The sequence below is a fragment of the Girardinichthys multiradiatus genome, chromosome 13, assembly GCF_021462225.1.
Source record: "Girardinichthys multiradiatus isolate DD_20200921_A chromosome 13, DD_fGirMul_XY1, whole genome shotgun sequence".
NCBI lineage: Eukaryota > Metazoa > Chordata > Actinopteri > Cyprinodontiformes > Goodeidae > Girardinichthys > Girardinichthys multiradiatus.
In genome coordinates this window covers 5,849,287-5,866,510 of record NC_061806.1, presented here as the reverse complement: position 1 = coordinate 5,866,510, position 17,224 = coordinate 5,849,287, and the positions used below count along the sequence as shown (strand labels likewise).

The 17,224-nt window shown below is 41.4% G+C and overlaps 1 protein-coding gene across 4 annotated transcripts in view; it reads right to left on the bottom strand.

Moving 5' to 3' along the window:
* Positions 1-2,656: 2,656 nt before the first annotated feature.
* Positions 2,657-17,224, bottom strand: part of sema4ab (sema domain, immunoglobulin domain (Ig), transmembrane domain (TM) and short cytoplasmic domain, (semaphorin) 4Ab) — a 59,604-nt gene continuing 45,036 nt past the window's right edge. For 2 of the 4 annotated variants that reach the window (XM_047384530.1, XM_047384529.1), the window contains exons 8-15: positions 14,573-14,700; positions 11,775-11,956; positions 11,365-11,509; positions 10,662-10,851; positions 8,307-8,422; positions 5,886-6,049; positions 5,040-5,134; positions 2,657-4,537 (exon numbers count right to left, since the gene is read on the bottom strand). In XM_047384530.1, the coding sequence (XP_047240486.1) occupies positions 3,705-4,537; positions 5,040-5,134; positions 5,886-6,049; positions 8,307-8,422; positions 10,662-10,851; positions 11,365-11,509; positions 11,775-11,956; positions 14,573-14,700 (1,853 nt within the window). In that variant the 3' untranslated portion in view covers positions 2,657-3,704. The remainder of the gene's footprint in view (positions 4,538-5,039; positions 5,135-5,885; positions 6,050-8,306; positions 8,423-10,661; positions 10,852-11,364; positions 11,510-11,774; positions 11,957-14,572; positions 14,701-17,224) is intronic. The other 2 variants (XM_047384532.1, XM_047384531.1) reach the window with 2 other exon arrangements.

Sequence of the window (17,224 nt, the reverse complement as noted above, 5' to 3'; positions counted from 1 at the left end):
TTAAAAGTTGCTTTAAAAAAACTAACTAGTGTTCCTGCTTGGCGAACGTCCAGGTCACCCAGGGGGTCAAAAGACAGAAAGTAGACACCAGATTCATTGCAAACAAGGATCCGAATTTCAAGGTGACTTGTTGACTTCAATAAACCTTCGTGACTCAAGAGATTCTGATGTAAATTCTGAAGCAATTTCATCCAGTCAAACTGACTTTTTTTTTTTTACCAACAAACCAGGATATGTATCTGTGACAAGCTGTTCCGCTTTTTATGTCTGATGTTTGTTCTGAGATCAAAATTGAAATGTGGACATGATGGCCCATCTATCCATAGCCTCAATACATTACCAACTCGATCAACAAGACCTCTAAGACCAAAGAGTTGATTGTAGACTTCAGAAGAAGTAAGACCTGCAGCCGTTACAATCAGTGGGGAGTATATGGAGAGGGTGGCCTTCAACTTCCTGGATGTGGCCATGGATGTGGACCTACACTGAAGCTCCAACACATTGGCAATTGTAATTGTGTGAAAAAGGCTCAGCAACGACTCCTCTTTCTGGGGCTTTTTTGTTTCTATTGACATGAAATTCTAACTAGATGTTAGTAACAACCCAAGTAATACTCAAACTAATTAGCCCATAGATTTTGTTCTGTAATTAAGTGGAATGTTACATGGCATAAGTATTGTACGCAAAGGAAAGGACACACAAAAAGGCATTGAAAGCCAAGAAAGCAGCTGAAATCTGTCGCTATTCAGTGAGGACAGTAGTTATGTGCAAATAGATATCAGCTTGTTTAATAATTTCTAATGAAGTATTCCATGGAGTGTTATGACTGGTAAAAACAAGACTGTGCTCTGATAATGTTGAATGTGACTAATCCTCGGCCATTTGTCATAGCCTCTTTGCTGTATTCTCTTCCTGAGCCTTACGATGAACTGCATGAACAGCTCGGTGACGCACTATGTGTCACATGATATCAACAACTGAACTGTGAACTATGTGGATATTAAATGGATATTTCAATGTATGACTCAGTGCTGTTTGAAGTTTCTCTTAATGTGTTTAAAGATTTATTATTAGGGTTTTATTTAGAATCTGACCTTCCAGGGGTGCTCACTCCCCAGAGCTGCTGACCATGGTTTTTGTTCAGAACAATAAGGCCACCATGTTTTGTCCAGTTTCTAGGTCTTTCAGAATAGGTTAACATTTTCAAACAGCAGCTGGCCCAACAGAAATTAATGACTGCAACAGTTCAATAATTTTGTACTTTTCTTTCCTTAATGTTTCTAGACCTCCATTTGTTGAATTTTTTATGTTGTAAACAATAATCTGCCAACCTTGGAGTAGGTTCCATGTAGTCATGGGGGAACTACCTAGTTTTAGTGGTTATTGTCAGTCAGTCTGCCTGCCAACATCTGTTTGTTCCAGTCTTCCCTGTTATTTACATGACTAGGGGAGATTATAAAGAACACAAATAAAGCCCAATGAAGACATGTGAATTAAAAAGACAGACTGTGTAGCAATACTTGGTTCTGGAGACCAACACCTATCGTGACATCTCCGAATCACATGTATGGTAGGCCGAAATTAGTTTGTTGTAAGGGTAAATGCAGTGATAGACTTGAGGTGCACTGCAACTCAAGTCACACATAAGTCACAAAAAGCAAAGACTTTGACTAGACTTAGGCTTGTGTCCTAAAGACTTGAGACTCAAGTCTTATTGACTAGCTTTTTATCTCATGTGGTGAAGGGTGAAAGGAAACCATTATGTGAGCTACAGCATGTTTTGCTGTGAAAGGATGTGCTTCATTATTACCCAGTGATATTTGTGGATTAGGGGATGTTAATGGCTTCTAACAATTTCTCCATGCTAGCAATAGCTTCACACTACTGACCACATGAATGTGTCTTTAAATGAATGCTGTATTAAAACTGACATCTAGCAATCTGTCATAAGAAAATGCTGATGGCAAGTTTAATGTAACTTACTTTGAGCCCATTTAATGATCACATCTATTATTCTACAACTGAGAAATAAACCAGTGAGTACTTCTTTTTGATTTTAGATGTTTTATACATTTCTGGATGTAAACTGGACCCATATGTCTTGTAGAGCTTTAAGGTAACACATTGTAGAGAATTGGTGTTATATACAGTAAATAAACTGAACTTGAATCATGTTTGTTTTTTGTTTTTTAACTGAGACATATGAGATATGGTTATATCAGAGCAAATACTAGTGAGACCACAGGCTTGGGTATTTGGTTTGATAGTTTCCACAAGTAGGGGTTGCTATGATTTTCAACCCCTTATATATACATGGTTACACCAAGAAAATACAAGCTTCAAACATATTGTTACTGTTCAATTTAATTCAATTCAATTGAAAAATACTTTATTAATCCTGTAGGGAAATTAAATGTTGTTGTAGCTCATTATGAAGGGTTCTTCAAAGAGCCGTTGTAGATGCTGATGGCTGTGGGCAGGAAGGATCTCCTGTAGCGCTGTCTTACAGCAGATCTGAAGAAGCCTCTGACTGAAGACACTGTTGTTGTACAACAGTCTGATGAAGAGGATGCTCAGGGTTCTCCATAATGTTCTTCATTTTATGAAGAATCCTTCTTTGCACAATGATCTCCAGAAGTTTCAGAGGAGTCCCCAGAACAGAGCCAGCCTTCTTTATTAGCTTATATTCATGTGAGTCAGCCTAACCAGATGACATTAGCTGCTAAAAATCACATTAACACTGTGAGGCAAGCTCAAACACAAGTATGATATTATACACACAGAGTGCTCAGCCAGATGGACTTCAGGTTGCTTCTTGATTCATCAGCTGTAGACCCAACAATGGTCAGTCCCAGTTCCCTACAGCAACAATGCTTTTGTTCTGCTGGAACACCAGCAATGCAACATGAATGAAACACAAAGCATGATCAACTTTTGGAATACTGATTAATGGATTAGAAGAATGTGTTTCTCCTACGTTCCTTTCTCCTTTTACAGATATAGTTGTAGAGGATCCACTGGGAGGGAAGTAGCAAAAACAATCTTTTGCCAGTGAATCTGTCTTATTGAGAAGCAGGTAAACGTGTGGGATCACAGCACAGTGCCATCAGAACGGGAGCTTCTGTTTGTCAATGACATAAGACAAAAGTCCAGCATGTGATAAAGTGTAACAACAACTCCACTAAGACATCTTTTGAAGGCATCGAAGGCACATCTGTGACGTGTGGAACACAATCTGAAACAAAAAGCTCCGTTTACCTTTACCCATCAGATCCCGGTTACCTCGACGCCATTCTTACCGGACAGGTGGCTCTTTGTTACAGAACATGCTGTATTTTCAACTGCTAAGAATTCCTAAAATAGTTTTACACTATTCTGCTGGACTTACCTTAACAGTCAGATTTCTGATGTGGTTTTAAACCAAAGCTCTGCTTTAAATGTTAAAATCTGACAACCATTCAGTTGTGTTGGAAAAGGTTATTTTCCCTTTAAAAAACACAAGTGGGGCAGCTACTGGTTTGGTGTCTGTTGGTTTTATATAACAGGAGCAGGCAGCACTCAGACCCAACATGTGGAACAACTGCATAACATTCAGGAAGTCTGAAATCTCAGTCAGGTCCTGTGACCCAGCCACCAAAGTAACTCTGCTACGCCAACTTCCTCCCTCCATGTGTGGTCTTCTCTAAAGGCTCTTTGGCTACTGCTCAGAAGGGAGTGTTTGGCAAATTCTGTGTAGAGGCTGTGAGATTCCCATTACAAACCAACCCATGGGCATGTCCACCAAGAGGTGCCTGACCATTGTGTTTGTTCACAAACTCATTTTCCCTTAAGGCCTCCTGCTCCTCAGGGGTCCTCCTGTCAGAGCTGCTGCTTGGACCGCCTGTTGCAGGAGCGGTTTTTCTCTGGCAGTGCTGTCTGAGAACATACAGAGTGATTGTGATGAGCAGACTGAGGCATAGCACCAGCAGAACTGAAACAACCACTAGCTCCTTTAGGTAACTGGGGCAGCGGGCTGACAGCAGGGGCTTTCCATCAGGGAATTCTGCTTCTGTGTTTCCAGATTCCTTTACCTGGAAAGTTATGTTTCTGTCAAGCTGTCTGGTGGTGACCTGAGGGTTCCTGATGGACAGTGAAGGTTTAGTCTCTGCCGGTCTTAATTCTGTTGTTTTAGGCACCACCCCAACCGAGGTGTGCAGTCCTGGTCTTGCTGCAGTCTGAGTGGTGGGTTGGGCTCGTGTGTGAAGCTGGGTGTAGCTGGGTGGAGTCTGAGCCATGGGATTGCTCTTCTGCTTGACATGATAAATGGCCATGGTCTGTCGGTAGCCGTTCTCTGTGGACAGGCAGAGGTAGTGGCCCAGTGTAGCTGGAGTGGCCACAAAGCTGATACTCCCGTCCTCCAGGTGAAGGTAGAGATCTGAGGACAGACGGCTGTTTGGACGCACCCACAGCTGCTTGGACAGCTGCGACGCTGCAGGACAGTGCAGCCGCACCACTTCATTCAGAGACACGGACACCGGCTCACCTGCAGGACATGAGGCTGACATACAGGTTCCAGCTTACTCCCTTGGGGTCAGATCATAGAAAAACCTACAGACTGATTGGTAATGAACATAAACATGAGCATATGATGAGTGAATTACTCTGAATGAGTTAGCTCGCACGCTAACTCATTAACTGAATTAAAACATGTGGAACACCTTCTCAGTGAAATCACAATCCGGTTTCAGATCTTTACTTTTATGTTGCTTACTATGATTTCATAGATATCGACAGACGGATGTAAAATAAGAGCAAAGTAAACTGCTGTTTACTGTAATACACAATATGAACTTTAAATATGCGCCATTTGTCATTCTCATTATGTTTGAAAATTATCCCCAAAATAAGAACAATGTCAAAAAATATCAAATCTTCATTGAAGGATGTTCATGTGGTTTGAAATATTGTTTGGGTTCTTTTTGACCTAATAAAATAAATACCTCAGTGAACAGAGTTCCAGAACAAAGATGCCACAAATGTTTCAGATGAGAAACACTTACCTGTGGGCAACTTGCTTGGTTCCAATTTGGTTCTTTGTGTTAATGAAATACTGTTACAGGCTTCTTCAACATTCCCTCCGTCTATGTCCTGGCTCCTAAACAGGGGAAATTACAGTTAACATTTAATTTGTTTTTCTATCGGCTAATCTTTTTAAATGATGAATAAGACTAATTTCGATTACTGCAGTTACTACCGTGCTTCTCAGAGTAGAAATCCTAAAACCTAGTGTGGAGAACAGAGATGTTTTGGGAAGAACACTCCACACAAGCAGTTTGTAGTCTTAAAACCAACACCTCCTGCAGAACATGTTCAGCTAAGACTCAGTTCTCACAGAATCCTGATGGAGTCAGTCCATCTTTACTGAGAGAGCAGACATGGCAACAGACCTCCTTGTTTAAGACGCTCTAGTTGAGCGGTTCACTCAATAAGGGCAAAAACTGAATAGGGAACATATAGAACTACACACAAATCACAAAACCTTGTACAAATTATTAGCATGTAGTAATATCTGCATTTAGCTCCACATGAGACTGCACTCCAGCTTAAATTAGAAACTCAGAATAAAGTAGGAAGCAATCACACTAGACAAGGCCACCTTGAAGCCTATCTTACATCTCATGAGGACAGCATTATTAACCATAAAGCTTTGTCTTCAGGCCCTCCCTGCATTTTTAAAGGATGGTGTGGATTGCATATAAACTTATTGCAGATTAGTTCAAGGATTCTCTGTTAATGAGACTGTAATTAAAACAAATATCCAAGCATTGCTCAGATGGTTTCACCACACACCTCACTTAAATAGTACATTGTACATACAGGGCAGTTCTTTGCAGTGTCATACTCACAGGGCAGTTTGAGTGTTGGAGACCTTCACACAGGCCCTGTTGACAGGGTCCCAACCACAGAAGGGATCCTGGGAAAGAACACACTGGGCACAGGTCCAGTAGTAGGAACAGTTAGCAGTTGGAATCCTCACCACCCCCTCTGATGTGCCAACGTATATCATACCCTGTATTAACACAATGAGTACTCCATCAGTGTTTGATGAATTAGTGCGACGTTGGTTCCAAGTGTTTTAACATCATCCCTGCATTTCCTGCTAACTGCTGTGGACATTCACTGTTTCAACATGTATAGAGCCACTGATTATTCATGTGTCTAATGTGTGTACATGTTCCTTGGTTGCAAGCACCGAGCAAACTGCTACTAGAGAAGAATACTCCTAGACAAACGCAGCAGCTGCTGGGTTCAGTGTTATATGGATTTCTCAGAGATGTTAAAAAGTTACCTGTCATTGAATGCATCACTGTGCTCCATTCAGAAGTGTGATTGTCTGACGATGGTCAATCCTGTCTAAGTGTGCTTCAGAAAAGCCCCCCAATATGTTCATTAATGCATCTCAAACAGACCAACTACAGTGGTGAGAACACGTATTTGATACACTGCAGATTTTGCAGGTTTTCTCACCTTCAAAGCATGTAAAAGTCTGTAATTTTCATCATAGCTACTTTTCAACTGTGAGTGATGGAATCTAAAACAAAAATCCAGAAAATAACATTGTGTGATTTTTCAGTAATTAATTTGCATTTTATTGCATGAAATAAGTATTTGATACATCAGAAAAACAAAGTTAATATTTGGTACAGAAACCTTTGTTTGCAATTCCAGATATCAGACGTTTCCTGTAGTTCTGGATGAGGTTTGCACACACTGCACCAGAAATTCTGGACCACTCTTCCATACAAATCCTTCAGGTTTCGGGGCTGTTGCTGGGCAATACAGACTTTCAGCTCCCTCCAAGATTTTTGATTGGATCCAGGTCTGGAGACTGGCTAGGCCACTCCAGGACCTTGAGATGCTTCTTATGGAGCCACTCCTTAGTTGCCCTGGCTGTGTGCTTCGGGTCGTTGTCATGCTGGAAGACCCAGCCACACCCCTTCTTCAATGGCCTTACTGAGGGAAGGAGGTTGTTGGCTAAGATCTCCTGATACATGTCCCCATCCATCCTCCCCTCAATACGGTGCAGTCGTCCCCTTTGCAGAAAAATATCCCCAAAGAATGATGTTTCCACCTCCGTGCTTCACAGTAGGGATGGTGTTCTTGGGGTTGTACTCATCCTTCTTCCTCCAAATATGTCGAGTGGAGTTTAGACCAAAAAGCTCTATTTTTATCTCATCAGACCACATGACCTTCTCCTATTCCTCCTCTGGATTATCCAGATGGTCATTGGCACTTCTGATGGGCCTGGACATGTGCTGGTTTGACCAGGGAGACCTTGTGTGCGCTGCGGGATTTTAATTCATGGCATTATAGTGTTTTACTAATGGTCTTCTTTGAGACTGTGGTCCTAGCTCTCTTCAGCTCTCTTCAGGTCATTGACTAGGTCCTTCCATGTAGTTCTGGCCCTTGTCCCTCACCTTCTTCATGATCATTGATGGCCCACAAGGTGAGATCTTCCATGGAGCCCCAGACCGAGGGAGATTGACCATCATCTTGAACTTCTTCCATTTTCTTATAATTGCGCCAACAGTTGTTGTCTTCTCACCAAGCTGCTGGGCTATTTTCCTGTAGCCCATCCCAGCCTTGTGCAGTTCTACTATTTTATCCCTGATGTTCTTCCACAGCTCTCTGGTCTTGGCCTTTGTGGAGAGGTTGGAGTTTGTTTCATTGAGTGTGTGGACAGGTGTCTTTTATACAGATAATGAGTTCAAACAGGTGCAGTTAATACAGGTAATGAGTGGAGAACAGGAGGGCTTCTTAAAGAAGGACTAACAGGGCTGTGAGAGCTGGGATTCTTACTGGTTGTTAGGTTTTTAAATACTTATGTCATGCAATAAAATGCAAATTAATTACTTAAAAATCACACAATGTAATTTTCTGAATTTTTGTTTTAGATTCTATCACTCACAGTTAAAGAGTACCTATGATAAAAATGAAAGCCTTCCACATGCTTTGCAAGTGGGAAAACCTGCAAAATCCGTAATGCATCAAATACTTGTTCTCCCCACTGTACATGACCATAAATACATGTGTGCCTCTTTCTTGAAAAACTTCACAAGTTTGTTTTCTAGTAGAATTTATAGTAAATATAGTTCAAAATGTATGATTACTGGTAATTAAGCAGGCAAGTTAGGGCATGAACTCCACAGTCATCCAATTATTGTTTATCTAAATGCTAAACAAGATGTAGCTGAACTCCCTGACCAAAAATAAACATGGAAATAAATCAAAATCTAAATGTAAATATAATTTTCCTCAGTGTTCACCTTTGGAATGGACAGCTTCAGGCTCCTGATAGGCTGAGGAGGCTTAAAAACCTGAACCTCCTCAATGATGTAGGGCCCACGTTGGAGCAGCACTGCTTTGTGTAGGTGACCAGTCTCTGTAAAACACACAGCACAAGATCTTTATGGTAGCCCAACAGACCCTATAGGGTTAAACTTCAGTAAACAACTCTGTGATTAAAAGACCAAAATAAAAACATTCAGCAGCTGAAACAAAGAAAATAAATAAAAGTTCACAACAAGGTAAAAAAAGACCAGAAGATTTATCTATGTAACAAAACAACAATAAAAGGAAGACATTTGAATTAAATAAATATTATTCAGAAACAAAAAAAAACAAACAATTGAATTCTTTTACTTGAGGCAAAGACTGATCCCGATTATTTAAAATTTAGCAAATAAGCTGAGAGAAGTGACCCAACAGCACTGATTCCTCTTGCATGCAGAGGAAAATCCAGTTTGAGGACAACAATTAAACAGGAATTAACATCTGTATAAGGGACACTAGTGTAAATCTGATAGAAACTTAGTTTTGAGGGAAAGCAGAGGAACCTTGCAAGCAAGCGAGGAAAGGGTTTTAAGCTACAGGTCCTTCTCAAAATATTAGCATATTGTGATGAAGTTAATTATTTTCCATAATGTAATGATGAAAATTTAACATTCATATATTTTAGATTCATTGCACACTAACTGAAATATTTCAGGTCTTTTATTGTCTTAATACGGATAATTGTGGCATACAGCTCATGAAAATCCAAAATTCCTATCTCACAAAATTAGCATATCATTAAAAGGGTCTCTAAACGAGCTATGAACCTAATCATCTGAATCAACGAGTTAACTCTAAACACCTGCAAAAGATTCCTGAGGCCTTTAAAACTCCCAGCCTGGTTCATCACTCAAAACCCCAATCATGGGTAAGACTGCCGACCTGACTGCTGTCCAGAAGGCCACTATTGACACCCTCAAGCAAGAGGGTAAGACACAGAAAGACATTTCTGAATGAATAGGCTGTTCCCAGAGTGCTGTATCAAGGCACCTCAGTGGGAAGTCTGTGGGAAGGAAAAAGTGTGGCAGAAAACGCTGCACAACGAGAAGAAGTGACCGGACCCTGAGGAAGATTGTGGAGAAGGGCCGATTCCAGACCTTGGGGGACCTGCGGAAGCAGTGGACTGAGTCTGGAGTAGAAACATCCAGAGCCACCGTGCACAGGCGTGTGCAGGAAATGGGCTACAGGTGCCGCATTCCCCAGGTCAAGCCACTTTTGAACCAGAAATAGCGGCAGAAGCGCCTGACCTGGGCTACAGAGAAGCAGCACTGGACTGTTGCTCAGTGGTCCAAAGTACTTTTTTCGGATGAAAGCAAATTCTGCATGTCTTTCGGAAATCAAGGTGCCAGAGTCTGGAGGAAGACTGGGGAGAAGGAAATGCCAAAATGCCAGAAGTCCAGTGTCAAGTACCCACAGTCAGTGATGGTCTGGGGTGCCGTGTCAGCTGCTGGTGTTGGTCCACTGTGTTTTATCAAGGGCAGGGTCAATGCAGCTAGCTATCAGGAGATTTTGGAGCACTTCATGCTTCCATCTGCTGAAAAGCTTTATGGAGATGAAGATTTCATTTTTCAGCACAACCTGGCACCTGCTCACAGTGCCAAAACCACTGGTAAATGGTTTACTGACCATGGTATCACTGTGCTCAATTGGCCTGCCAACTCTCCTGACCTGAACCCCATAGAGAATCTGTGGGATATTGTGAAGAGAACGTTGAGAGACTCAAGACCCAACACTCTTGATGAGCTAAAGGCCGCTATCGAAGCATCCTGGGCCTCCATAAGACCTCAGCAGTGCCACAGGCTGATTGCCTCCATGCCACGCCGCATTGAAGCAGTCATTTCTGCAAAAGGATTCCCGACCAAGTATTGAATGCATAACTGTACATGATTATTTGAAGGTTGACGTTTTTTGTATTAAAAACACTTTTCTTTTATTGGTCGGATGAAATATGCTAATTTTGTGAGATAGGAATTTTGGGTTTTCATGAGCTGTATGCCAAAATCATCCGTATTAAGACAATAAAAGACCTGAAATATTTCAGTTAGTGTGCAATGAATCTAAAATATATGAATGTTAAATTTTCATCATTACCTTATGGAAAATAATGAACTTTATCACAATATGCTAATATTTTGAGAAGGACCTGTAGAGAAGATCAACATCTGAACGGGAAAACTCTGAGTCCCGTTCTTAAATCAAAAATGTATGCTCCTTATAGATTACATAAGGTTTAGCAGCACTGGGAAACAGCATGTTCTGTTTGATCCAGCTTCTGTTTCATGGCTCACCTGTAAGGAGAAACAGGACCGTGTAGAGCCTTTTATTGGCAGCCTGGACTCTCTGGACAGTCAGATGGCTGTAGGTGTGCTCAGCAGACACCAAGGTTAAACCTCTTCCAACCGGACGCACACTGTCTTCTGCCAGAAAGTTTTCTTTGACAAAGCGCAGAGCATTATCTGATGCATTGTGCAGGCCACACTAACACAGACAGACACACAAAAACAAAAGTTTGACACAAATGTTGATAATAAACATGCTCATCACTTTACATGACACCCTGACAATTAACACTGACAGCTGTGGCTTCATTACGTAACTGAAACAAAATACTGGGAACATTTAACCAGCACCAATGTTTAGCATCCTCCCACCACGAAGCTCCACCTCAGAGGTCATCCAAAGAATTCCTAAATTTCAACCAGGGTCATTTTCAGTGTAGATTTCTACCCTTTTATCTGTCTGATTTGGCCCTGGTTCTTGCAGTGAAAACACAGAGCGGAGAAAACCTGCAACAGAGAACTATTCTGGTTCCTGAAAAGGTTCATGCAGTGAAAACACACCAAAAGAAACTAGGTCGGAATGGAAACACCCCCTTTAAGACTTTCATGCTGTTTATATGCATGTATGCAATTACCTTGTGAGTTTTCTAATTTCAAAAAGCAAAAACGTATCGCTATGATTTGTTTCTATTATCAGTATAACTAGTTTTACCTCTCCTGGATTTGCCACCTTGTCTTGAACTCGTGCACTCCACTGTAACCTGTCTCTGTTCAGGACTTTGTAGTTCCCAGTGAAAACGGATTTGATCTCAGTCAGACTGAAGGAACACACAGCTGACCTTCCAGAGTTGACAGCCCTGGGTTGCAAAAAACAATTCTTAAAGGCAAAATAGATGACAACCATAATGTCTGTAGAACTCATTTCTTCCCAAAATGACAGGTGGGCATTTAAAAAGGTTTTCAGGAGCCATAAAAGGAAAGATAGAATTTTTAGGAGTGGGGTTCTGTTGAGAGGTTATGAATAGTTAGTTTATACACTTAAAAACCTCAATATTAATAATAAAAAAAACAAGCAAGTTTATTTCACATGAAGATCATGACTCGAGAAAATGCATTACTGACCATTGGGAGGTGAAGATGCCGTAAAAGAGCGTGTCATCCGCTGGAGCTCCCTCTGCTGGTGGAAGCATGTCTATGTCCTGGATCACATTGTAAGGTAGCTCACTACCAGCTTGGCACAACAGCTGAGCTTTGGCAAACGTGGTCCATCGACGCTGCAGAGTTCGCTGACCTCCAACGTCACTCTGACACAGCCGAGGAAAAAGGTTTAGAAAAACTAATAAATCACTGCAGACTACTACAGCAGAATCATTTAGTAGCCAAATCATCAACACTCCACCACCATGGTTGACAGCTGGTATGAGGTGATTGTGCTGATATGCCGTTCATGGTTTGCTCTCATTGCTCCAAAAGATATGGATTCATTTAGATAAGTACAAATGAGGCTTGGAGTTGTAATACAGGTTTTCTAATCAGAACAACCGCTCACTGCACAATGACAAGTTCCTTATTGTTTGGAAACGTTCTGGTACTCCTTCCTAGATAGATGGGCAGCAACAGTGACTTCTCTGAAGTCACTTATGGCTTCCACATTGGCATTGTGGTAACACACCTGCATGTTCCTGAGCAGCAAATTGCAAAGACTCCTGTCAGCCTGACTAGAGGTAACCACAGTTCCTGATCAAGTGCACTTATCAGACCGCATCAGGCTGCAGGTTCTCTCTTAAATCCTATGAAAACACCAAGAGTGCATATAATTTCTTTAAATCACAGGTTCATTTCAGCTTCATCTTTGCTCATTAAACACTAACTAAATAATTGTGTGCTTTGTACACTTGGATTTGGAATAGTAGAATCTGCTGAAAACCAGATGATTTACATTATGACCAGGTAAACAAAGCCACCAGACTTGAAAGAGGGTGTACTTTTTTTCAAACATGACTTCATGTTCAGAATTGCTTGTTGGGCCATCCGCAGCAACAGATGTCGCAGTTCAACAGACGTCACAGCTCTGACGTGATCGGAGTTTATAAAAATCAGAGGAAATAAACGTTTAACCGCCATTTCCAGTCGTAGTGTCACAATACTACATTCAGATTCATCTCTCTGGAGAAATAGAAGCTCGCGGGCAGGTTTACTTTTCCTCCACACTGGTCATTCCCGGAAGAGCTTGAAAGCGGGAAATCTGTCAGATACAAGAAAGTCCAAAGATTCATATCCTGACCGAAGACCGTCAGACTCTGATGCAGGTGAAACCCACAGAGGTTTTGTTTCCAAGGAGACGAGTTTTCTCCTTGTCTTTTTAGTCAACTGCAACGGTTCCTCATATTTTCCCCGTTTTGGACAAAGAAGTTGACCGTTTTGAGTTGATCATGGACACATGACAACTACAGGTCTCCCCCTCAAGCCGTTGAAGAGAAGAAATCGGAGTCAAAGTAATTTCGTTCTTTTTATATTAAATCGGATAGGTGTATTTAGAGGTCTGGGCAGGGTGAGGCATAGTTCAGGGGAATTACGATCACCATTAGTTGATCCAAGATATTAACTTGTTGCATGAAATATTGACTGGAGTGTTTTATGGTGAGCATTTTGATTTGCTATCTGAATGCCGAACTGTGAAGAGTGGTTGCTCAACAAGTTTGGGTGTGTTTTCGTCCTGCTGACTGCCAACAGCCAGGAGTTAAAGTTGAACTTTTAGAAATGTTTCATCTAAAGCAGACTGCAGTCTGCGGTTTGGGCCTCGTGGCATGGTCACCCTATTGCTCTATCATTTTATTACCCTTGGAGTTTTTCCACCGAGCTCCCGCCTCAGACTTTTACGACCCTTTGTTTGAGATTTGGGGCAATCAGCTGTTAGTGGCGTAGGGGCGTGGTACTACTGTTCTACCAGCTTATAGCTGCTGTCCAGACACAAACACACACACACACACACAGAGAAAGGCATCACCGTGTAGTGGTTCAATTCCACTTTCCAAGTTAATCCCACTAATTGTGTTATTCTCATGTGTCCATAAACTGTTGGTTTGATATTAATAGAAACTCAGTGGACATATCCTTTTCTTTTTAATCATTTTTAGTTAGTAATGTACCCCTTTTGTAGAATAGTGTATGCTTAATCAAGTGAACGTTGTTGGCCAGAGTAGCGTTACACTACTGTAAGAGGGCCTATTGGTTTAATGCTTTAATAAATTTTAACATAAAGAGACAGTGTTTGGTTTATTTTGGGTAGGAATGATTATCTGTCAAGATAAGGTTAGTGTTCCACTATTCGCTGAAACGGTTGATAACGCAGTGACATCTGGCGTGGTTTTGGTTAATAATTATCAATTATTAATGACAATTAACTAATTGTAATTATAAATGCTGTGAGCCCAATAATCACACCACCAGACTGTCTCTCTGATCCTTATTCATAAGAAATGATTTTTGGTTAGAATTTATTTCTTCTAAATTATGATTTTTTATTAGAATTTTTGATTTTTATAATCAATCATTCTAATCAATTATATTATATGTTTTTGAATCACAATAACATACTGTGGCAGAAAGCTGTAAAGTCACTAGGTAGGGTGCCAGTTAGTTAGGTCTCTAAGCTACTGCTCTCAAAAACATTTCTCCTGACTTCCTGCTGCTTGCTGGATTAATCACAATATAAATCTTCAACTTATGAATTTAAATTGGATTTGAATACTATCACCACTTTCAACTTAGATGGTGACTGTATTTAACTGTGTATTAATGTTAACATTTTTGTTCAGTATTTAATGTCCTTAGTGTTCTGCAACTTTAAGCTGTTCTCAGCTGCCTTTGTCTTTTCTTTCATGCTCTTTTACATGATGATATAGGTTCTTTAAACTTACCATGCAGATCTGAGAAACACGAGAGACAATAAATTTGTCTATGAAGTTAAACTCTCTGCCCACTTCACTGAAGAAAAAGTAGATTTTCTCCTCGTGTGGAATGAAGCTGGAGCTGATGAAGGTTGGATCTACAGGAAGGAGGATACAAAAGGTCAAAGTATGCAAATGTACAAAAGAGATCTTCTTCTTAAGGGCCAAATGTTATAGGCAAGGCAAGTTTATTTGTATAGCATATTTCAGCAATAAGACAATTCAAAGTGCTTTGCCCACCAAGGCAGGATTTTAAAATACTGCTGGCAAATTTGTTGATTTCATATTTTCCAATGAGGACAAACAGAAGCAGTACAGCAACCTAAAAGATTGAGAATGTTTGGGACAGGTCATCTTTTTTCATCCCAGTAAATACCACGTTTAGAATTGGGTGTGTTTAGTGGTAATTAGTGGTTTTACTAGGATGAAAAAAGACATTTCAAAAATTTTTTTGTCCAGTCTCAGTGAGAACAGCCTCAGAAACACACATATTTATCTACCAGAGAAAACAAAACATTGGATTTGTTTTATGCAAATGTCAAGGACTCATACATCTCTACAGCAAGACCTCCTCTAGGCAAATCAGATCACAATCTTGTTTTCCTCTGCTCAAAATATAAGCCCTTTGTTCAGAGGCAACCTGTAATAAAGAGGACTGTGAGAAAATGGTCACAGGAAGCTGAAGAAGCTCTGCAAGGTTGCTTTGAGGCTACAGACTGGGACGCACTTTGCCAGCCACATGGAGAGGACATCAATGCCATGACTGAGTGTGTAACCGACTATAGAAACTTCTGTGTGGATAACATCATCCCCACCAGAACCGTGAGATGCTTCCCCAATAACAAACCTTGGATCACCAGTGACCTGAAGGACCTGCTTAACAAGACAAAAAGAGCCTTCAGAGAGGGAGACAGAGAATTATTGAGGAGTATACAGAAGCAACTTAAAGTCAAGATAAGAGACAGCAAGGAGGTGTACAAGAAGAAGCTGGACAGCAAGCTCCAGCAAAACAGTATCAGAGATGTGTGGACAGGGACGAAGAAGATCACAGGCTTCAAGCAGAAGGATGATCAGACCGATGGAGGTCTGGACAGAGCCAATGAACTGAACACATTCTTCAATAGGTTCAGTTCAGAAACAAGCTTCTCATCCTCCTCTCCTGCTCACAGACAAACAGACATTCCACCTTCCTTTGACCCACAGGACCCACAGCTGTAACACCTCACATTTTTTATCTTCCACCTCAGCACTAGACCCTTCTGCTTCTACATGTTTGCCTTCAACCATATCAGAAGATGCTGATGCTTCCTTTGCTTCCCCCTTCCACCTGTGTGTCTCAAGAAGTCAAGTGAAGAGACAACTGGAGAAACTAAATTGGTATAAGGCTGCAGGTCCAGATCATGTCAGCCCTAGAGTCCTGAAGGCCTGTGCAGAGCAGCTCTGTGGGATTCTGCAGCACCTCTTCAACCTTAGCCTGGCCCAGAAGAAGGTTTCCAGTGTTGTGGAAGACCTCCTGTCTTGTTCCGGTACCAAAGAAAACTCACCCATCAGTCCTCAATGTCCTCAACCTGTTGCCCTGACATCCCACATCATGAAGGTCCTAGAGACACTCCTGTTGGCCCACCTGAGTAAGCAAACAGTAAACCATCAGGACCCCCTTCAGTTTGCTTATTGCTGTGGAGTTGGAGTTGAAGATGCCATCATACACCTGCTTCAACAATCCCACTGTCATCTGGACAAAGCCAGCAGCACTGTGAGGATCATGTTCTTTGATTTCTCCAGTGCATTTTAAACAATCCAACTTGATTTGCTTTGTCAGAAACTCCAGAAGACTCAGGTGGAGGCCTCAACAATCTCCTGGATCAAAGACTACCTGACAAACAGACCACAGTTTGTGAGACTGAAGGGTTGTGAGTCTAACCAGGTAGTCAGCAGCACAGGAGCACCACAGGGGACTGTACTCTCACCATTCCTTTTCACTCTGTACACCTCAGACTTCCAGTACATGACAGACTCGTCATCTGCAGAAATACTCGGATGATTCTAAAGTCGTGGGGTGGATCAGAGATGGACAAGAAGCTGAGTACAGGAAGGTGATGGACCGCTTTGTGGCATGGTGTGGAAACAATCATCTCATCTTAAACGTGAATAAAACAAAGGAGATGATTGTAGATTTTAAGAGAAACAGGAATAAGTCAAAAACTATTTCTATCATGGGAGAAGAAGTGGAGGTGGTGGAGGAGTATAAATACCTCGGTGTTCACCTGGACAACAGACTACAGTGGAGATGCAACTGTGAAGCCATCTACAAGAAGGGACAGAGCAGACTGTACTTCTTGAGGAAGCTTAGGTCCTTTGGTGTTTGCAGCAAGATGCTGCATATCTTCTATAAGTCTGTTGTGGAAAGTGTGATCTCTTCTGCCATCATCTGCTGGGGAAGCAGCATCAGAGCCAGGGACTTAAAAAGCTCAACAAGCTGATAAAGAAGGCTGGCTCTGTTCTGGGGACTCATCTGGAACCTCTGGTGATCATTGTGGAAAGACGGATTCTTCATAAAATGAAGAACATTATGGAGAACCCTGAGCATCCTCTTCATGAGACTGTCCTACAACAACAGAGTGT